The 24,048-nt window shown below is 37.2% G+C and overlaps 1 protein-coding gene across 1 annotated transcript in view; it reads right to left on the bottom strand.

Moving 5' to 3' along the window:
• Window positions 1–24,048, bottom strand: part of spg (dedicator of cytokinesis spg) — a 916,969-nt gene that overhangs the window by 355,648 nt on the left and 537,273 nt on the right. The window contains exons 26-27 of the mRNA XM_090372306.1: window positions 12,060–12,370; window positions 8,300–8,511 (exon numbers count right to left, since the gene is read on the bottom strand). Of these exons, the coding sequence (XP_090228432.1) occupies window positions 8,300–8,511; window positions 12,060–12,370 (523 nt within the window). The remainder of the gene's footprint in view (window positions 1–8,299; window positions 8,512–12,059; window positions 12,371–24,048) is intronic.

Raw genomic sequence — 24,048 nt, 5'->3', positions numbered from 1 at the left:
GAAGATGAGAAAGCAGGAAACGGACCCAAGAAGAAGACGATCGAAGGGTTCTGGGGGAAATATCTGTAGCAGTGAAGTAAGATATAACAGCAAAGCACCCTGGATAGAAACAAGAGCCCAGAGGAAAACAAAGAACATACAAGAGATGAGACAGTGGGAGATTCAAGAAGAAGTAAAACAGTTGATCAGGAACACCTACAACTATTGGTACAAGAAGCTCACAAGCACCTAGCAGAGCAGTTCACTCGAATGATAAGGCACCAGAGACAATACCCAAAGTTTCTCACTGAAGGAGTCACATACCTGAAGACACAAGAAACCCAGTGAAATACAGGCCAATCACATGCCTCTCCACTATGTAAAAGATACTGACCAGCTGCATAACTAAGAAGATATCAGACCACTTAGATTATGAGTCAGAACATAATGGCCGAACAGCAGAAAGGATGCAAGCAGAGGTGCATAGGATGCAAGGAACAATTAACCACAGATGCCGCAGTAATGGAGCAAGCCTTCAAGAAGCACCGAAACCTATACACGGTCTACATCTATTACCGCAAGGCCTTCAACTCCTTACTTGATAGCTGGCTAATAGTAACCCTGAAGATCTACAAGGTCAATCCGATAGTGACAAACTTCCTAGGAGCAACAATGGCAAAATGGAGTACCACCATTAATGTCGAGAACATCACAACCAGGCCAATCCCCATTAGAAGAGGAATCTTTCAGGGAGATGCCCTGAGCCCACCATGGTTCTGTCTAGCACTCAACCCGCTATCCACCATGCTCAACGGCAGCAAGTAGGATATAACCTCAAAGAAGGAAGAAAGAACCTGTACACCCTCACCTACCTGTGTACGTGGACAACATCAAGCTCTACGTGGCAACCGAGAAGCAACTCCAGCAACTATTCCGGATCACCGAAGAATTCGGCAAGGACATCAGGATGGAATTTGGTCTAGCAAAATGCAAGACCCACATAGTGCACCAAGGAAAATTAGTTGGCCGAAACTACCAGCTGCTGACTGGTAAAGAGATTGAAGCTATGACAGAAGGAGAGAGACCTACAAATACCTAGGGATGATGCAGGCTGAGCAGTTGGAACACAAGGCAATCAAGAAGTGCCTGCCCGAAAAATATCATCAGAGAATCAGAAGCCCACTGAAAGAAAAATTGAACAGAGGGAACACAGTTAAAGCCATAAACACCTATGCAGCTCCATTAATAACATACACATTCGGGGTCATAGATTGGAAGAACACCGAGCTAGAAGATATCATGTGAAAGACAAGGACAATGATGACCAAGAGTCGCCAACATCACCTGAAGTCAGCAGTGGAGAGAATAACAATACCTCGGAAAGAGGGAGGAAGGGGCCTGATTAGACCTGATAGAACAACAGAAAACAGCAATACTTAACCTGAAAGGTTACTTTGAGAACAACACAGCACCACTCCACCAGGCCATAAGGAAGATAGATAAGTGGTATACCGCACTCAACCTAAGCAAGGAAACTCATCTGGCCTAAATGGTACACAAAACGAAGGTAGAAAGATGGTAAAAGAATACACTATAATGACCTCCATCAAGATCACATTGATAACATTGCTTCCAATGCATGGCTCACAAGCGGGACGCTCTTTCCCGAGAGTGAAGTATTCATGCTGGCCATCCAAGACCAGGTAATCAACACCAGAAACTATAGAAAATATATCACAAAGGAATCCGGAATGTCAGATGACAAATGTCGACGATGCACCTAGCCTCAGAAACGATCCAGCACATCACCGTGGGGTGCAAGGTGATCACCCAGACTGAGTACACTCATAGACACGACCAGGTAGCTAGGATAATAGATCAGAAGCTAGCGAGGAAATACCAGTTGACCAAAGAAAGTGTACCATACTACAAGTACGAACCTCAGGTAGTACTAGAAACCAAACCCACAAGCTCTACCAGGACCGTGCCATAATAATGGATATGACCATCCCGCAGAACAGACTGGACACAACCCTTGTGGACAAGATGGAAACGGCTACCTGCCTGATTGACATAGCAGTGCCGAATACTAGCAATGTCCAGAAAACCCACGAGGAAAAAATTAGGAAGTATACAAACCTGAGACATGAGATCAAGATGTGGCATATGCAAGAAGTATCAACCATCCCAATCATCGTATCAACCACCCGTATGGTACCAAAGACTCTACATAACAGCCTAGCAACAATAGGTCTCCCAGAGAACACCTACAAGGAACTTTAGAAAGTCGCAATCCTGAACACCTGTAGGATAGTCTGATATTTCCTCGACCGACAGTAATACCAGACATCACAACCACCCTGTGTATCTGGTAGCAGTACCCGTCACGGAGTGGAATCAACCAATTAGGGAGAAATAATATAAGAGCAACAATAATAATAAGAGGCATAAAGGCCCAGTGGTTACAACACAGGAGTACCAGCCTGGTGGATCCGGGTTCCAGTCCCACTTTGGTAGAAGCGAATGAGTCTCCATCATGCTGGGAGACTGGTATAATAATAATAATATAAAATGAACATCATGATATTTCCTCCAGCGGACCTACCTTCCCCAAGGTTGAAGTGACAGCTAAGGCAGATAAGTGATGCCATGTAGTGTCACTGCCACAAACTAATGCTACCACTGGACGTAAGCCGAACTAAACAGGTCCACCTCCATTGATTATGTCAAACAGAAATAATAATCATACTACATTGAGTGTGGTACAGGATAAAGTCACTCAAGTTTAGGCCTTAGGCAGAGGGGATCGGTTTGAAAAGTCGGATACTGTCTCCAGAAGACAGCGGAGCAAGTGGCACTGTCCCTCCTGTATGGCTACCACAAGAGAAGGGAAAGACCATCCAGCCACATCAACTGAAAGTGCTTCCTGCACTAGTGACTACCTAGAAAGGAAGAAAATGTCAATGCATGAAGTGGAGCATCGAAATGAATATGTAAATCATGCAAGCATACTACGAAATAACCAGGCTAGAGACCGATATGACAACGTACAAGTCGAGACTATGTACCAAGTAGTTGGAACGATTCCTGGATATTCAGAACAGCAAATAGCAGACCAGAGAAGGACCACCATCACAAAGAACCTAATAGCATCTGCAATCTTGTAAAAAAAATCAAATGGGACGTGAGCGATCAGCTACAAAGAATAAAGAATTTGGAATATTCTTTACACAGAATCAGAGGAAAAAGATCAAGAAGAAATACAGCTCAGAAGTGGAAAGAAACAAGGTCATAATAAACAGAATAGAAGACGAGTGGAAGAAGGTCCTAAAAGAATTTGAAGGAATGGACCCTACAAAGATCCATGTGATACTGAAGCAGAGACCCAACAGAATCCCGTGGAGTCACAGACCGACAATAGTGCAACACTGGAGGCCATCCACACAGCCATATACTGTGCTGCCATAAGCACTCACTAGGATCAATGGAAGAGAAAGCAGAGACCAACAGTAGAACTGAAAAAAGAAGGAAGGAACTGTCAACATGAGAAAGAAGACTTCAGCAGAAGAATGAAGAATTAAGAGTCAAGACAGGCCGATTGACCCAGTACAATAGGGTAAAAGGAGTAAAATTGATTTGAAAAGTGAAGAGTGTTCTCAAGAGAGATAGCATCTACAGCAGAGGTGAGACCAAACATCAGAGAATAGGAGAATATTTGGACACACTAAAGCAGAAACTTCTCGCACTCAGCAAAGCAACTACGATGATACAAAGAGAGCTCCCAGAGGAAAATAAACAACCGAATCTTCAATGAGGCCCAAAGGAGAAGACAGGAAAGACAGAAACAGACCAACCGAGCAGAAGGCAATCGAGGAGTTGTGGGGCAACACATGGAGCAGTGAAGTAAGGCATAACACCCGAGCCCCCTGGATAGAACTACAGTGGAAGAAAATCAAGGATGTACAAGATATGAGAGAGTGGGAGATTCGGAAGTAAAACAGTCAATTAGGAACTCCAACAACTGGTGAACTGGAAGAATAGATAATGTCCACAACTACTGGCACAAGAAGCTCACTTGCATACACACACATGATACTGGGACCGTGCAGAGCAGTTCACCCAAATGATAAGGAACCCAGAGACAATCCAGAAGTTCCTCACAAGGAATCACATAGTTGAAGCCTAAAGACCAAGATACAAGAACCCTGGCAAAATACAAGCCAATCACCTGTCCTCAATGATGTACAAGATCCTGTCCAACCAAGAAGATATTATACCATTTGGATAACCAGAACATAATGCCTGAAGAGCAGAATGGATGCAGGCAGATGAGCAAAGGATGAAAGGAGAAATTAAACCATACATACTGCAATTATACAGCAAGCTAACTAGAAGTGCTGCAACCTGTACACAGCCTACATAAATTACTGCAAGGATTTTCACGCCACGCCTCATAGCTGGCTAACAGAGATGCTGAAGATCTACCAAGTCAATCCAACAGTGAAAAACTTCCTAGAAGCAATGATGGCAAAATGGAGTACCACGATTAAGTTTGAGAATATCACAACCAGACCGATCCCCATCAGTAGAGGAATCTTTCAGGGAGATGCCCTGAGTCCACTGCGGTTCTGTCTATAACTTACTCCACTGTCCACTATGCCCAACAGCAGCAAGTATGGATATAACCTGAAAGAAGGAAAGAAAAATCTGTACACCATCACCCACTGGATGTACATTTCATTTAATTTTTTAAAATTTGTAAACCACACTATGTGAGATATTCCTGTATTATTATTATCTTTTCCCCCTGCTTTTCTCTTTCTTACTTTTTAATTACTTCTCTTCTCTCCGCAACTCTCATTTATTTACTTCTCTTATCTTTACAACTGTATTTATTTACTTATTAGATAGTATGAGTCAGAACTGTACTACTCAATATGTTCTACGTTGATAATAATATTAGTAAAATAATAAGAGGAGTTAACCTCAATATAGTGCATAGAACACTTCCTTATGATACCCTCCAGAAATTAAAACGGAAAAAAACGAAAAAAATCGACAACTTACCGGTACATTAGAGTAAAATATAAATAATTAAATAATCAATTTAACACAATTCAAATCAATTAAAAATCAAATTAACGCAATTAAAAGAATCTAACAAAAATATTCAAAACGATTTTCCTTCCTGAAGCTGACAACGCTTTTCAACTGTATGTCGTGATCACAGGAATGAAAATTACCGAATCGGGTTAAACCTGATACTATGTTATTCACTACTTGGTTAACTTGTTGAATAAATACAAATGAATATGAATAAAAGAAACATAAAAGAATATAAAAGAAAAGAAAGAATAAAAATATAAAATAACATAAAAGAAACGCGACTTCCTAAATTGAATACACATGAACAGTTCAGCTTTAAGAGAACTTCGGGGAAATAAAGACATTATTATACAGAGGGCAGATAAAGGAGATACAGTGGTAATAATAGATAAACATGATTATATTAATAAGTTAGATTCAGTTGTGTTAGATACCTCCACTTATTGTGAAGTAGACCCGGCACTGTTTACCAATTTGGTCAATCAATACAATAAAACGTTAACCACGTATCGAAAAAACGACTACATTACTATGGTTCAGTTAAAGGAATTGAAGTCCAGAACATACAATATTCCTGCACTTTTTGGTCAGGTAAAATTACACAAGACCGGGTTTCCTATTCGACCTATTGTTTCCTACAGGAACTCGGCATTTTCGTCCTTAGCCAGACATGTATATAACATTATAAAACCCTCTAGACAGGTACAATTTGGGATTGAGAACTACGATACATTATTTAATAAGCTCAAAGACTGTAGACTCGGCGACAATGACAATTTATTCTCACTAGATGTTACCTCATTATATACGAATGTAAACGTTGAATACACATTAGATATTATTTGGGATATGTTAAATAAAAACTCGACACCGATTAATTATACGAAGCTACCTATTAAGGAAATTTTTCACTTAATTAAACTGTTAGTTGAGGCTAACTACATCACCTTTTGAGACAAGGTGTACAAACAAATTTTTGGATTACCAATGGGTTTGAGCCTGAGTGGCTTAATGTCAAAGATCTATCTCTCAACGATTGAACAGATACATTTGACACCTTTTCGAACCCGTATCACATACTATGGGAGGTATTTAGACGATGTTCTAGTTATTACCGATAGTAATACTATCCAAGACATTTTACATTCGTTTAATAATATTCATTCTAGACTCAAATTTACATTGGAAAGGGAGGATATGGATACAAAGTCATTAAACTTTCTAAATTTCACGCTTACCCGGGACTCGAATAAAATACAATTTAGCATCTATCGAAAACCTACAAACACCGGTATGCTTCTACATTATAATAGCTATCACCCGTTCACCCACAAAAGATCGATTATCTTTAATCAATTTCTTAATGCCTATAAATATTCAATGACGGATTCTGCTTTGGATTCAGAAATACAAATATTAACTAGCAGATTCTTAAACAGGGGTTATTCCATTACAACAATAAACCGAATTAGGGTACAAGCTAAGGATAGGATAGGATACAAAATACTACACCAATCAACAATAGTAATATCAAAAAATACTTTATTTTTGTCCCATATGTTGAACAGTGGCACAAACAGCTTAACAGATTCTTTAAAGATACCAAATTTAAAATTGTAGCTAGACCAATACGGAAGTTACACACTATACTGAACAATCACTTGGTTCTTTCAGCGTTCGCAACACAAATTAATGATCTGGAATACAACATTTCTTGCGGTGATTGCAACTCGTCTTATCAAGGTTCGACCCCCATTTTCTCTTAATATTCGTGAAAATCAACATGAAGCCTCAGTTCGTGCTTCTCGTTCAGCAGCGCCAGAATTAGCCTTTCATGCCATTAACGAAAAACATACTTTTTTATTTAACGAGGCCAAAATACTTAACATTCAACGTAATTATACGCGACTATTAATTGCAGAAACCGTTGAAATTAAATTACATGAGAATTCTGTTAACGTTCGGCGGCCATATTTTATCTCCGATGCGTGGACCTTTACATGCATGCGCGAAGACAAATAATCTCTATTTAAGTATCAGGTTTAACCCGATTCGGTAATTTTCATTCCTGTGATCACGACATATGGTTGAAAAGTGCTGTCAGCTCCAGGAAGGAAAATCGTTTTGAATATTTTCGCTAGATTCTTTCAATTGCGTTAATTTGATTTTTAATTGTTTTAAATTGATTTGAATTGTGTTAAATTGATTATTTAATTATTTATATTTTACTCTAATGTACCGGTAAATTGTTGATTTTTTTGTTTTTTCCGTTTTAATTTCTGGAGGGTATCATAAGGAAGTGTTCTACGCACTATATTGAGGTTAACTCCTCTTATTATTTTACTAATATTATTTACTTATTATACTACTATGGTCATTAGTTCCTTTCTGACTATCAGTCGCCTTTGTCCATAACTAATTCCTTTTCATTCTCTTTCTTCTAACATTAATCTTTACTACACACACACACACACACACACACACACACAGTGCCGTCATGAGATATTTTTGCGCCCTAGGCAAATCAAGTGCCCTTTTAAATAATCCGCACAACTGCGAAGCTCCTCTACCCAAATGGCACCCTAGGCATTTGTCTAGATGCCTACCATGACGACACACACACACACACACACACACACACACACACACACACACACTACTTTATTTCTTTCTCCTTTATCTCTTAACCATAACATAATTTATATTATGAAAGAAACAGCACTGTGATATTACTGAGAATCATTTTACAATAACAATGATTTCCATTTTAAACCTTTCTGTATTTAATTCAACCAATTGTCTGTGATATTTATTATAAAGCATCTACAAAATGTTTTATATATTTATATATAAAATAAATTGTAATTAAATGAATGATAAACCATCTTCAATTTTGTTTCACAGTAATAATAAGTGTTGTAGTAGGTTTTGCATTTTTACATTTATAGTGATATTTTTTGCAATTCTGCCTTGGTGTTATCAAGGAGGGCACACCCATAATTTAGTTAATCCCCTCCTCATTTTATTTGTCACTATTTTATTTCTGATTTTTTTGTATTCACTCCTTATTTGGGTTGCCTTACTCCTGGCTAGGCATTCATCTTATACTTTAAGATGAATATAACTGCTAAGTACTGTTTATTTAAGCTTAATAGTGACTTAATTTTTAAATTTACAGCTAATAAGAATAGAATATAAAATTTTAATAACTTACTGATTAGTAAGCATCCTCATCACCATCCAGTCTCTCGGAAATATATCCTGTTTTACTAGTTCTTGGAAGACTAAAAATACATGGATAAGAAATTCTTTCAACTGTCTTCTGTCTCTCCACTGTAACTGATCTCCAAATTTTTCCCATAAACTATAGTAGTGTTTTGGTTCCATTAATCGTAAGAGAGACACAAGACATGCCACCAAGGGACCCTGAAAGATCATTTTTTTAAAAAAAATTTATATTTTATAACTGTGCCACATGCACGAAAGTATGTATGAAATATGTATGAAAATAAAATGAAATAAATAACAGAAAAAAAAATGTGCATTCACACATATTTTATTTCATTTATTTAAGAGGAATAAAATCCTTAAATAAATTAATTTAATTAAGAATAAAAACCTTCTCCCTCTTTGGAATGCTCCTCTTCAGAGGGTCTGTGATTTGGGTGTAGTGTGGGGGTGCCAGACCCCGAGGGCCACAACCTGAGCAAAAATGAATTTCAATGCCTGAAATCTCAGGCAATTTGGGGAAGGGATTATTATTAATGCAAAGTACTTAGGGACAGTGAGTACTTTGCATTAATAATATTTAATCTACAAATGAAAAAGGAATATTTATAAAAGAAAAATTACAGTTTAACCTGGAGTCAATTACGGGACATCATTGATAATTAACCTAGAGCCAATTAAAGGACATCGCTGAAGGCCGATACAGTGATGTTCTGCTCTGGATCTACTTGGTCCACACATCTGAAACCCTCAATGCCTTTAAATGAAAGTGTATTCTTTACTTCTGCCACTGAAAGTTATTGAAATCTTTGTTAATTACTGCACAAAATCTAAAAATTCAGGACCAAGTTATACAATTATCAAGCCTAGGCCTGATGATTATATACATACATGTTGCAAAACATGAATTTAAAATTAGCATGCAATTCTCATGTTCCATTATTGAAGCACAGACTGTTAACACTTAATGGCAGCACATCCAGTCATTATGATCTCTGTCTTCACATCATGGAAGAGTCTGCTAGTGTACAATTGCTGCAGTGCACAGGTTTTTCAAATGACATTTCACTTGTTGTCAGTCAGGGATAATAGTGGAGATAACATTGAAATAAGAGAGGATAAAAAACATGTCTATAGTCCTGAAGAGGTGTTTTTTTTTTTTTTTTTTTTCAAAATTTAATTTAAAATGTTTGTATTTTTCATGTGCGTTCAGAAAAGAATGAAAATAAAGATGGAATCAAAAAATGAAAACCATCTTAAATTATTTCTTGTAAATTTTAAAGTTATAACTGGGGTCACTTTTCACCCTATTAAACAAGTGCAAGTATGGGGAAAAGAAAAATCACTGGCTCACCTGATTACAAGTTAATATTTGAGATATAATTAAAGGTATTACGATCATATCAAAGATACATATATATGAGATGTGGCAATAAAGTTCCTGGACTGGTGCAATAAAAAGAACACAAAGTGAAGGAACTTAAAAATGGTTTTATTTTTATTCAAAGTACTCACCACCTGACTGAATGCACTTACAAATACTATCATTCTAAAAGTTTCTGAAAAGAGTAATCAAAGCTGTCCAAAGAGATGATGTTTTTCTTTATATCCTCAACATCCTGAAATCTCTTTCCTTTGAGGGCAGTTTTCACCTTGGGAAAGATGAAGTCTGCTGGTGGAAGATAAGGAGAGTAGAGAGGATAATTGATCTATACAATGTCATGTTTCATCAGAAATGACGTCATAACAATGCAAAGGTGAGGTGTTGTGCAACTAGCTGACATTCTCTTGAAACAGCAACCTCACCTGGGAAATGCAGTTCAATAGTACACTACTTAGTTCGTGAAATTCACATCTTAATTTGAAGCAATTTTCCCTATTAGAGCACTGTTAAAAATTTTGGCTGTGCTCCAGTCCCAGCAACCAAATAATTTATTACAAAAATAAAGAAAGCGAAAAAATTATTGAAGGAATTAAAGTAGTTAGAGCATAATAACATTTGCCTCTAATACTGTTTAAGATGCTCATAAGACTTCTGTTCTTTTTTTGAATTATTGCTAAACTCAAAGGCATATGGAACTAGGTTTGATCCTAAATCCAAAAGTAAGAAGTTTTTAAATATCAACAATCCCCACTTTGCTTAATTATCACTGTTCCTTGCCCTGGAGTGGTGTCTTAACATGATCATTACTTTTATCCGAAGTTCAATTGATGTTTTCAGATGCGAGTTATTTTCTCGGACCACTTAATTATGTCTATATATATATCCATTGCTAAGGAGTTATGTTTCTAAGAACCAGAAACATCTCCAGCACTAATTTTCTCTTATTAGCCATTTTTAAAAGAGGGGGATACATTAAAAAGATAATGGAAATAATTTTTTCCGTGCTCACACTAGCATCAAAACACAAGAACTGCCACTCAAATAACAAGAATTTAGTAGATAATCTGAAACCATTTACTGCCTGCTTTTTATTTAAACTTTCTTTGTAGCTGTTTCTCAACTGTTCTGATACTACAGAATAACTGTATGCGAGAGATCTTGATGATCTCTCTCTCTCCATGATCTTATTTGTATTCGAATGTAAAAGGTTCTGTTTGTTAAACAAACAGAACACCGCAGTATACAGAAGAAATAAAAGGTGTGGTTAACATCAAAGAAAAAGCATTTCAGAAACATTTATCAAATAAAACAGATTCACAGATGTTCCAAGAATACAAGGAGATTTGAAATAGAATCAATGCGGAGATTAAGAAAACTAAAACAAGAATAATGGGATAGGTTTTCAAAAGATAAAGATCATGATTTCTTAGGAGTACGAAGAAAAATTTGGTGAATAATACAGAACCAATGAAAAGAATAAAACGAATAAGTTAAAATAATAAACATGGATTTATTATAAATCCATGTTTATTATTGCAAAGGGCAGCATATAAACAAAATATTCACAGGAAAAATAAAGCCTAATAATAGCAAAAGAACATTGAGATGGAAATTAGAATTAGAAGGTAAAATGGCAAATAAATGAAACTTAAAAAACGAGGAATACAGATAAATTTTCCAAGAATAACTTAAGAAATATAAGGACAAACATTAAATTAGAATATGGGGGAATTATTAATATAATTTGGAACAATCCAAAACATTAATCACGATGATAAAGTTAAAATACATAAAACTATAATAAGACCTATAATAACATTGCAGTGAGACAAGGGGTATACAGCAAAAATAAAATAAATGAAACCACAGAAATTAAAACACTAAGAAAAATTGCTAACAAAACATTAAGAGATAAAGTTAAAAGGTAACAACTCTTTAATAGATTGTATTTCATATTGTTTCCTGTTGTTGTAGAAGGGTTTTAGGAACATCAGTAACTAAGGCCACATTGTTTCCTGAGGAAATCAGGAAACAATGTAAAATGCAATCTATTAAAGAGTGGATATATAATAAAAAATGGGAAAAACAAAAATAAGATGGGTAATGATAAAGATAACACTCTGAAAAGTTCCTCTTTTATGAAAAGGATATTGTATTGCTTGAATCCTTTTAAAGAAAAGTTTAAACCGCAACATGAAAAACGAACTTTAGAAGTAAACTTTGTTTTTCATGTTGTTCTATAAAGGTAGGAATTCAAGAGAGAGATAAGAATTTTTAGCTGAAATTTAAGTAAATGCTTTGCCCAGTGAGTAAAAATGGTATTTTTACATATTAAAATAAACTGCATTATAGACATTCTTACTGCAACTGTGGAAGTCCTGTCAGCATTCTTCACAGTCTGTATCAAAATCTCCATCAAGCCCAAAGTCAAGATTTCCACTTCTCTGCTCACACCCATTTCAGCTAGAGTTAAGGCACTCATATCACTGTTCTGAAGTTGAAAAGCACAACTGTATTCAATGTAAGACTGCTGGTGCTGTTGCCTTTCTAATTCATGGTGTAGAAACCTGAGAACGTCACCAAGGATATCAGCACAGAGTCGTAGTTCTTGTTGATGCATCATATGTTCTCGGAGATGGCGAGTAATAACATCAAGAAGCTCAATTCTGGAACCTAAACAACAGAGGAATAGGTGAGAATATCTCACACACACACACACACACACACACACACACACACACACACACACACACACACACACACACACACAGAGAGAGAGAGAGAGAGAGAGAGAGAGAGAGAGAGAGAGAGAGAGAGAGAGAGAGAGAGAGAGAGAGAGAGAGAGAGAGAGAGAGAGAGAGAGAGAGAGAGAGAGAGATGCAACTGCATTTATTTTTTGTTGCCACAATCAAATTACAATTATCCAACACTATATAGGTGGATCGTGGATCTTCAAGATGAAAATAATATCTTAATTTATACATAAAAAAAGAGGAGTGTGACATTTAACACTATTAAATACAGGGCAAATTAAAAAAAGAGTAGCATACTTTCATTTCTTTACTGGGAAATAACCAGTGTGCCTACAATCAAGTAATATTCACCAATCATTAGGAAAAACTCTCAAAGTTTCATATCTTAAAGTTATAAACTTTCAATTTGAGCACCCCCAATGTCACATTGCAGACATGATTGATAACTGAATTCCTGCCATACTTTCTTCAGCATGTCCCTGTTTATGGCTGCTACCAATTTGATATGTTGTCTTAATTCCCTAAGATCATGTGAAGGGGTGACCTATCGAGGGTATCCTTCACATACCCCCAAGAGAAAGACGTCACATGGAGTGAGGTCTGAGATGCCAATTGCAGAAGTACAGATTAGTAAAGTGTATTTAGTGCCAAACGGCAGGCACCAGGGGTTTCCCCCATCTCCACGTTGCTTTCATTGTGGGTGTAACAGTTTACTGCAAGGCCAGAGATTTTAAAGTGTATGGATCATGTATATGTGTAAGGCTGTGTACCATTGTTCTTCTGGCCATTTAGCCGCTGGGCCCCCTGATGGGACTTAACAATACCCACACTTCGCCTCATGGAGGTAGACTAGGTACCCAGTAGCTCTATACTTTACTCTAGCAGGCCTGCCACCTAGTTTCCTGAGATTTCAGTGGCTAGGGACTATGAAAAAAAAAAAAAAGAAAAAAGTGGGAATGCTAGAATTGGAAAGCCAAATATCGTTGATCGCGGGTCAGTTTTGTGTGATTAAATTTAGACGTGTGGGACATACGTTGGTGTATAGATAGAAAAGGGGAGGAGACTGAAGGCTGGAGGGAAAGCCTTGTACTATAGCCATCTATGGCTATAGTACAACAGAAGATGCCCCCCGGTGGTCAGTGAGGCAAGCCCATGCCTCACCAGGAGAAAAGAGGAGCAGCAGGGATGGAGAGACAGAGAGTTGTCTCTTCCCCTCTGCCAGGGAGCGTGAATTAAAGTGAGCCAGGCTAGGGCCCAGTTCAGATCGCCTATTGGCACGTTGTCAACAAGGTTTACTGTCCTATGTTGGTAGTTGGTCTGAATCCTGTGGTTGTCACATCAGCTCAAATGTTATACTTCAAGCGATGGTCTCATTCTTGTGCTATGTCTCATCCGGGTTGTCAATCACATTCAGGAGGTGTCATGTCCACTATTATTATAGGTCCACTTCCTTGGGATATGGCATTAGATTTTCTTTTCATTGTTGTCTATATCTTGTTACTGCTGCAGCTCTTCTCGTGAAGAGGTCTTGCACATACTTTGTGAAAATCTTGTACTCCTCACAGGAGTCCAGGAGGTGATTATCCTGGTACTGGGGTATGTAAGCAAGCTGTTTGTGATGAAGTTCCCGTGCAGGTCCTCATAATTTGGGCATTGGTGCATCAGGTGATGCCATGTCTCTCTTTCCCCACATGAGCATTGTGGGTCCTCAAGCAGTCTGAGTGCTACAAGTTTGTTGTTGAAGGGTCCATGGTCCGTTAGAAAATATGTTGACTATACACCCTGGTTGGAACCAGGGTGGTGATCTCGGATAGAATTTGTTGACATTGGGTAGGAACTTTCGCATTATCTCTCCTTTGGTTGAAGTTTTCCAGTGGTTTTGCCATTCTTCATGAATTGCCAGGTAATTCTTTTCTGCTGTCTTGCCGTTTGCCAGTACCGTGGTGAAACCCACGAATGTCAGTGAAACTCCTTTTGACAAGTGATAGAGCAGGCCACGTCTTACAATCTCCAGGTCCAGACAGAGGGTCCCTACCAGTGCCTGTGTACTAACAGTGTTACACACTTGGGTCATTGCTAAGAGTATTGTTCTTTGGATCGAGTCCAGGATTCTTTTGTTTACTGCCATCATTGTTTTATGGTACCAGATTGCGGCCACGTAGCAAATCATTGGTAGGAAGGTTGCTTTGTAGTATAGGGAGAGTGACCTTTTATTGATGCTCTAGTCACGCCTGGAAATCCTGGTGACCAGAGCTCTGTGATTTCTGATTTTAATTCTTAAGTGTTTCAGATGCTGTTGGAAGGAGAGGTTGTTGTCGAGTATGACTCCAAGTATCTCATCTGTGTAGCCAGCTACATAGATTAGTAGTGGTAGCACATGAAACCCAGCTAGCTTGTTTGTGTGTTTGGGAATTTTTTAGGCGCATCGGCATCTATGGCCATAGTGTGCCGTCAAACCCAGTGGTGTGAAAGAGTTTCAGAGAGGTAATGGCATACTTTGCAATGAAAATGAGATGGAGCACTATCTAGCTGTAAAATAGAGTCATCAGAGTCTTCCTTTAACCAAGGGAAAAACCAGTTCATTAGTATATATACTGAAAGGACAGAATTCACAGGATACCTGGTTCCTGGGCAATGCGATGCTTTCACCCCTCTCACTAGTAGACGAACCCACCCCTTGACCAGTATATAGGTACACTGCATCACTGCATTCACGTAGATGATAATTCAATATCAGTATGAATAAACATCATGAGTTAACTGACTTTGAAAGAGGGATGATAGTGGGTGCCTGACACATAGGTAACTCTATCATGGAGGTGGTGCAGAAATTGCACTATCCCCCGTTTGACTTTATCAAGAGTATTGGGAATACACAATTTCTGGAATAACATCTCATTGTGGGTAGAGCTGTGGGCAGAAAAACGTGGTGGATGTATGTGGCCATTGGCGTCTGTCTTGCATTGTTTCAGTCAACCAGAGAGCAAGAGTGGCACAAATCACTACCAACTTCAACAAGGGAGGTGCCACAAATGTCTCCACCAAGACCATCAGGCAATCATTAGCTGCAACAGGTTAAGGGAGCTGCTGACCCACCAGAGTTCCAATGCTAACACCACAACACAGGACTCTACGCCTCAATTGGGAGAAAGAACATCGGCACTGGACCTTGAATAATTGGAGACAGGTCTCCTGGTCCGATGAGTCCCCTTTCCAGTTATTTTGAGCAGACGGGAGGGTGTGTATCTGGCAGAAACCGACAAAGCTATGCACTTGTCATGTCAACAAGGAACTGTTCAGGCAGGTGGGCATTCGGTAATGGTCTGGAATATGTTCAACTAGCACATGTTGAGACTTCTGGTATGTCTACACACACCTCTGAACAGTCCAGATTATGTGTCCATCCTTGCAGACCATCTGCATCCCTTCACGGTCATTGTGCACCTATAGGGCAATGGACTCTTCCAGTAGGACAATGTGCCTCCCCACAGAGCCGTAGTGACTAGAACATGGTTTGAAGAGCATTCTGCAGATTTTACCACCATGGAATGGCCTCCCTGTTCACCAGACAAGAACCCTATGGAGCATTGTTGGCAGTGGTGAGTTATAGTGGGCTCACATGGGCTCATAAGAGCCCATTGTTGAGACAATCATTTATTTTACAAATGAAATCCTGAATGCAATTATTGAGTATCCAGAGCCAAAACTATGATTGGGCGAGCGGGGCCCCATTCCCAGCATTTTCATGGTGCAATCGATCGGTTATGTATTTTAAAACTGCTTCATTTTTGATTTAATTAGTTGGACCTCTGTTTAACCACCTTCTTCACAGCGAACTTTTTTTATTCCCACTTGGTAATTATTGTACATTTAAAATAGTTTCCGTTGAACGAAGAAAATTTCCATGTAATGAAGGGATTAAGAGAGACAACTTTGTATGCATTGTTCTCACCTCTTGCCTTTAGGCAATTTAGATAATTAGAAAGTGTGAATTAAGTGTGAAGGGGATTACCGTTTCACGATGTTAGTGGCATCCGTAAAACCTATGCAGTCACATACCAAGAAGTCGCGCTAGTCAATATGCTTTCCATAGCCAGTCAAAGGATTAAGAAGATTCTCGACACAGATTATAGCCTCTAGTCAACGTGTGTTGTGGTTCCTCTTTACTCCAACAAATGAGCATATGTTTTTCGGAGAAGTGAGTGATCCACACTTTCCAGTAAATTTCTCCTGTCTATGTTTACATGGTCTCAGTAGCTGAATATCCATGATTCCAACATTTTGCACATTATTCAAAGAACTAGTGAGAGTAAAAACATAGAGGGTGGGATCGAGGTAACTAAGATATATAAACTTTACGAAGATGAAATGTTGGCAGATTTTGAAACTTTGTCGAGCCTTTCACTGAGTAGAAAATGTTCTAAAATATAATGGCATACAGGCAATAATTTAAAAAAAAAAAACTATATCACCAATCTCCAAAAAACCAGCGCGAATTAGTGATGATTGCTAAAGAACTTGATGTAGAAACAATAAAGATTGATTGTGTGCTTGGGCCATGATGGGCAGCTTTTAGCTTGCAGACAGCAATTGTGGGTAGGAGGAATCATCCTGCTTTGTGCAAACATTTTGAATCAGAAATTAAATATTCTGGATTATTAAATCGACTTTTAAATTTGGAATTTCTTAACAATTTAGCAGTAATGATCGACATCCTGCAGGAGCTCTCTTACCTTCCAGAAGCTTTACACAATCACAATGGTAAAAGCATATAAATTAATTATTTGAACTATTCAGTGCTATTGCTAATTCGAAAAATTCTGAAGGAAATTATGAAGCTAAAATTGAGAGCATGCTGAAGTGGAAAGAATTCGAAAGAATCAAAATCAAAAGTAAAAAAATTACCTCGTGACAAGTTATTAAATGCATTGTGTTATCCTTAAAGGATAAGTTATTAATGCAACAGTGCAATTTTAAATTAAATAAAGAAAATAACAATACCATGGAAAGAAAATTTTAAACATATGCTATCCGAAATTGTGGAATGTGAAAGAACTTTCATTTCAGTGGCAAGATGGTGAAAACCGAATAAGAAGGTTAAGTTTTCTGATAAAATATGAAATAAAAATTAATGATTTTAGCGATTTTGTTGAAGACAGTTTATCTTTAAAATTGAGTGAAATTACCTTTTCAATTAAGAAAGCCAGAAAACATCTTTGAAATCAATGCGATTAGCAGTGCTGAAGCTGAGCGAGTTTTCAGCGTAATGAATAATATTGAGTGAATGAATAATGTTGACAATTAAACACGTTGCAAAATATGACATCTAAATGGAAAACCATTGCGTCAATTTGATCCCATCGTTACGCCAAATCATTCCTCCGTAATCATCACTCAGCTATTGAGCAAAGCAGAAGATTGACAACAAATATTAATAAATTCTATGTGGCAGTTTTAGAATAAATTTTTCTTGAATATTTATGAAATAATTTTTTTTCATGTAATCTGTGATTTTTGTGTACATTTTCTAGTGTTTGTTTTTATATTGTGGAATGTTTTGTGATAGTTTTTATGTTATTTGTGATATGGGAAATATTTCATGTTATTTTTTATTCGCAATATTAAAATTTCATCACGAAAAAAATGTATCCAACAGTGGCGTAGCTACCACGTAGGCAGGCAAGGCAATTTCCTCCAGGCCCAGGCCCTTTACGGGCCCAGCGTCTTTGGTTGTCTCCTGTTTTTGCAATTTTCATTAATTAAGCAGGGGCCCGAATATGTTCTTTGCCTCTGGGCCCGAAAAAGGGTAGCTACGCGCTACTGGTATTCATTATATTTCCCTAGTTGTTAAAAAAAAAAAAAAAAAAAAAAAAAAAAAAAACGAATAAAAAATTTGCACATGTGTTGAGCACGCACAGTAGACGGTTTATGCGAAACATCCTTCGCGTTTCTTTTAGGTATTTTGATTTGTATATACCGATTACGAAATACAAAAGAGCTTTCTTATTGTAAATATTTTATTGATCATTCACAAATTTTGAACCTTTATTGAGCCTTTCAATGAGTACAAAATGTTATAAAATATAATGATAGAGCTATTTAGATATGTTGTGAGTGAAACGTATCTAAATGGCTCTGTAAAATAGCACCGATTGATGTACAGATCTTGTAGTTGTTAGGGGAACCTAACAATGGAATGTAACGAAAATGTGAAAAGAAAAAATAAATTGTTGACAAATTTTTTTTTTTTTTTTTTTTTTTTTGATTTGGTAGTTGTTGGCGCATCGGCTTCAGTGGCCATATTGCACCTGCCAAGGTTTTTGCAGTACTTTGATCCAAGCCCGAGGCGGGAATCGAACCCGCGACCTTTGGGTTGCCGGGCAGGTACTTTACCCACTCGGCTAGCCCGGTCGGCCTGTTGACAAATATTTGTATTGTTGCAATCATACTTACTGCAGTAGTAACTTCAGGAAGCATGATTGCAACGTCATAGTATTCAAAAATTCTAAAAAGTTAGAACTCCAGACACTGTCATATCCAGTTATCATCGTAAGGCGAAGCATGATGACCAGGTTTTTAATTTTTTTTTTTTTTTTTAGATAGACCTAGGAACGTTTTACACATTCACTTATACGCATGGTTAAGGGGGTAATAAGTCACATCTGTCCACCCCCGTAAATCTGCCCCTGACTCGAGATATCATACTGGTCACTAAAAATGCATCACGTGCTCTAATCACACTACTAGTAGTGCAAGCATGGGAAGCGCCTCTAGTGGAAGTCACGGATGACATCATTTCCGTGACCGATCAAATTTACTCGGTAGAAAGTCAGAAAAACTGCGAGCCCATTGTTAAAATATTCACACCTCACCATTGATTGTTAGGATGCTGTGGAAATGTCCGTTCAAGCTTTGGATCATCCACCCAGGAATGCAACAGAATTATGGACAGCAGTGCAGCAAGCATGGATGGAAATAGCCGTGGAATACTTTCGTGAACTAGTGGACTCAATGCCTTGTCACGTGACTGCTCTTATCCAGAAAAGAGGTGGGTTCACCCATTACGAGGTAGGTATCCCATGATTTCTGTCCACTCAGTGTACTGAGAGATAATCCTGGTGATCATGTTATCCACACACACACACACACAAAAAAAAGGCCATAATAATCTTATGTTGTGAAATGGGGGAAAACATGCTAACTTTCAGTGAATCCCATTCTTGCTCTACAATATGATGGTATTTGTTATTTGGTTTTTTTTAGGAGCATTAGCAACTAAGGCCATATTGCTCCGGGGATATGCGGTAGTCATTCCTTGACCTTTAAGCATCCTCCGTATTTAGTGGTCATGGACTCGAACCCCGGTCTAATCAAGAAGCGTGTGCTATGCACTGCTGCTCCTGCCCACCTGGCTACAGGGGCGCCTACAATATGATGCAGATTTTCAGTACCCCCAGTTACATATGTTATGGCAATTGAAATCTTGCTTCATCACCAGAGACCAGGCGAGTTGTAAATTCGCCATCTTCCAAGTCAACTTGCAATTGTATGGAGAAGTCATATAATTTAACTTTGTCATTGAGTTTTTATGAATTGTACCAATTACAACATGTAAGTTATCATGGATAACCATTTGTGCAGAACACACTATATGGTTGTCTGGGGTAAATGTAACTTGCAAATGCCTTGGTACGTTGATTTCCAGGGACTATACCAGAAGACCTATCAAATTTGGTCCACATTCTCTTCCAATACATGACGATGACCAGTACATTTCCTTTTGCAGTTACAACTGTCTTCTACAAATTGCTTACACCAATGGTAAACGCTGCTCTTAGTTGGTGGACTAATTCCGAAAGGCAGAATGTCTGTTACAACATTGTTCACAGTTCATCTTTACAAATTGCAGGATGCAGAACACCTTTTGTTGTGGAGCTGTGATTTTCATAATAAGATTATCCCTAATAGTGAATGCAAAATACTTTCATGCATCAATTTGAATAAAACTTTGAGAGTTTTATTCTAATGATTGGTGCATATATCAATTGTTAGAATAAAGTGATTGGCATATGCACCAGTATCGTTACCAATAGTTTTTCTAACAATTGGTGCAAAAATAGAGTTTATCAAACAAGTGGTGCAATAACATGATTGCGGGCTCATCACAGAGAGACAGAGAGAGCACAGCATGGACACACTTGCTCTCTCTCTCTCCTTCTATACACTTACAAGATCCTTTGAACAAATGATTCATATTTTAACTTTTTTTTTAACAGTCAAATTTATGAAAGATAAAGAAAATAGATTTTTTCTTATGTACTATAATATGTACTTCACTCATTTTCCATTTTGTGTATTGTGTTTTATTTATTTGAAATCATCCGTGTAACAAATCTTGTCGACTCTGAAAAAGAGAGAAAAGGTGTATGCCTGTATATACAGGTTCTGTGGCTTGTAAATCTAACTACTAATTTTGTATTAATATCTTAACTTTCCACTTAATCAATCAGTAATAAGTTGTGGTTATCTCTGTTCATCTCTTGATATGACAGTAAAAGAGACTATACAATTATTTATATACTAATTAATTTTTTATACAGTTAATTTAACTGACATAATATTTGAATGCCATATCCAAATTTAAATTTTATTTTAGGTTATTTATATTTAAAAATTTTTTGCCATAGCAAGTAGGTTGTTGCTGATCTAAATTTGCCTTTTCTTTTTTCTTTTAATTAGCCGTTAATATTTATTTCAAATTATCACGGCAGTTTTTTAAATCTTTTTTAATTAAGAGGACATTATGCTCATTTCCAATTTTTGTTTCAATACCATTTCTTTAGTATAGTATTGTATTGGCTTTCATTTTTTGAATTTTCCAGTTGTGTGGATGATTGCACAGTTTGGCCATGGTACTTTATGTACAGTTAAAAGTACAGCTGATGTTCAATAGCTGGCTAACAGTCATCCCATGAAAAGACTGGTTGCTGAACTATTTGTTTTCCTGTTTATTTACATAGCACTGCTGCCATTTTCTTCCTTTTCCCTAAGGAAGAAAGAAATTATAACAGTAAACCCAACAGAGAAAATACAGAAAGCTGAGATGACTGTATTCAAGACAGCTGCAGACAGAAGCTGGCAAGGATTCACTTTAGTAATGGTATGTCAAATGGTGGAACTGTTTAGTAGTTTAAGAGCCTTTAAATACCCACTGAAGTTTGGAAAGTTTGACTTTGCCATATTTATATATATATATAAATTATTTTTATGTGTAGAATATAGTAAGTATACATATAAGTATCGAATTTAACTAATGCTACTAATGAAAATATGGTGTACCCTGGGAGCGATATGTGTTCAACAAAGAGTGGAAGAAAGGAAAAGAAAATAAGTGTAACGATATAAAATGAAAAGAACCAAAAAGCAAATTTTGAAAAAACAACGACCAAGGTAGAAATAGCATTGCAGTATCTTTCATAATTTTTGTGTCTTCTTCAGAGGTCATCCACCAAAATTATGAAAAGGACAGGAATAGTCTTACTTCTCTTTCTGACATGTTCTGTATGTCAAAGAACACGTGTAAGAAACCACGTGGTAAAATCTAAAAAGAATATTGAATACAAATTTTGAATAAATAATTAAAATCAAGTTATGCAAAACTATAATGTGTTACTAAAGTATTACATACAGAACATGGATGACCTTACAGAAGTAAGTAGACCGCTATGAAAGTGAAATAGGCGAAGACAAAGGAATAGGAGTGACCGAATGACAAGGACTTACCGCTACTGGTGGTGTTGACAGAAAAGACTGTGCCGAAGGCTAACCTGTGTATATATGCGTAGATACGCTAGCGGCGCCTAGCGTTAGACGAATTTTGGTGTCTGTATATTATGTAATGAATTTACGTAGGCGGTGGAGCTGTGCTAGGCTAAGATTAAGTGCATGATGCTCAAACACCCAGGATAGCTAAGAAATATAATAGCTGACAAAGTAACAGTAGAAGGCAGCTAAACTTTGTTAAGGCGAAAAAATAGATTGGGTATAGTAAGAAAAATAGTGCTCTGGTATAGCGTTCGGTAGACTAATGGCGCACAGAGCATAAAATGTAGAATCTAGTAAAGTAAAAAGATGTTTAAATTAGAAATATGTAGTTGGGCTAGGGTAATTCGGGGTTGCAAACCTGTTCCTATAGTTAGGTTTTTTTTTTTTTTTTTTTTTGATTTGGTAGTTGTTGGCGCATCGGCTTCTGTGGCCATATTGCACCTCCCAAGGTTTTTGCAGTACTTTGATCCAAGCCCGAGGCGGGAATCGAACCCGCGACCTTTGGGTTGCCGGGCAGGTACTTTACCCACTCGGCTAGCCCGGTCGGCCCTATAGTTAGGACCCTGAATGAATGTCCGAGAGTTAGTGCATCATGTATTTAAGTCAGTTGTGTTAAAAGTGTAATTGTGTACATTTAAGTTACAATCAAATCACAATTAAAGATTAAATAAATAAATAAATCAAGATAGGCTTAAAAATAATTACAAGATAATTACAAGATAAATACACTGTGTTAGGCCAATCGGTGGGTACGAGTTTTCCAGACTGTAAGACACCAAAGGGGACTAGTGTATTGTATTTACACTATATACATACTTGATGCGTATGGGAATAATTATAAGTCAATAATGCTGTTTATATTAATATCTATTAGGCTCTTGTGCTTTAATATGTTAAGGGCTTTATTGATATGATGGCGCAGATATGCAATAGGAAAAAGATTTTTGGTCAGTTTACTGTATAATATTCTGATGTTATCAATAGCTGTTGTTTTTTCGCTGCATATGGTTGCTATTCTGATGCATTGTGCTAGGATAACATTAGCATGTACCTGTTTGGAAATATTGGAATTGCATTGTGTAAAGTTTACTATGCTAAAGTTGAATGCTTCACGTTTGTTGTACAAATTGATGGAGGTTATACCATTTTTTAACTTAATGTCTAAATCCAAAAAATGGGCTGCTGTATCAGAATTGTTTGTTCTTTCTAGTACAAGTTCGTTGGGGTATAAATGTCCATAATCCTGGATGAAATTTGGGCAGTTGATCACTATGAGGTCGTCTATATGAAGACCTGTTAAACTACTGCTTCCAACTAGCCTACAAAAATAACACACCTATAGAAGCATACCATATGTGGATTAGCCATACATTCACCTTATTTAAGCATAAATATGCATTACACAGTTCAAATGTATATTCTCAGGGCAAATACTACAACCTGACTAAATTAAAACAAACTGCTAGAAATACATAAAGACTTTGTAATCATGCCGGTAGATAAAGCAGCCAATAATTTTGCATTCATTTGCAAATATTTTTCTACACATACGTTAACTAAGGAACTTAACTCAAGTAATACTTACAAGCAGATTTCCAGTACATGTAATAGCATTACAAAAAAACTAATAACCTTCAATAAGAAACTAAAGCTTAGTTTAAGCAATTACAGATTGCCTTATATTTACTTCATCCCTAAATTTCATAAAAAACCAATAGGCTTCAGATTCATAACCTCATGCAAAAATAGTTATGTACACAAATCTGGAAAGAC

This window comes from Mastigoproctus giganteus, chromosome 4 (genome assembly GCF_048544385.1).
Source record: "Mastigoproctus giganteus isolate SK-2022 chromosome 4, ASM4854438v1, whole genome shotgun sequence".
Classification (NCBI taxonomy): Eukaryota; Metazoa; Arthropoda; class Arachnida; order Uropygi; family Thelyphonidae; genus Mastigoproctus; species Mastigoproctus giganteus.
The sequence above is the reverse complement of the archived record's forward strand: the minus strand, read 5'-3'. Positions and strand labels throughout refer to the sequence as shown.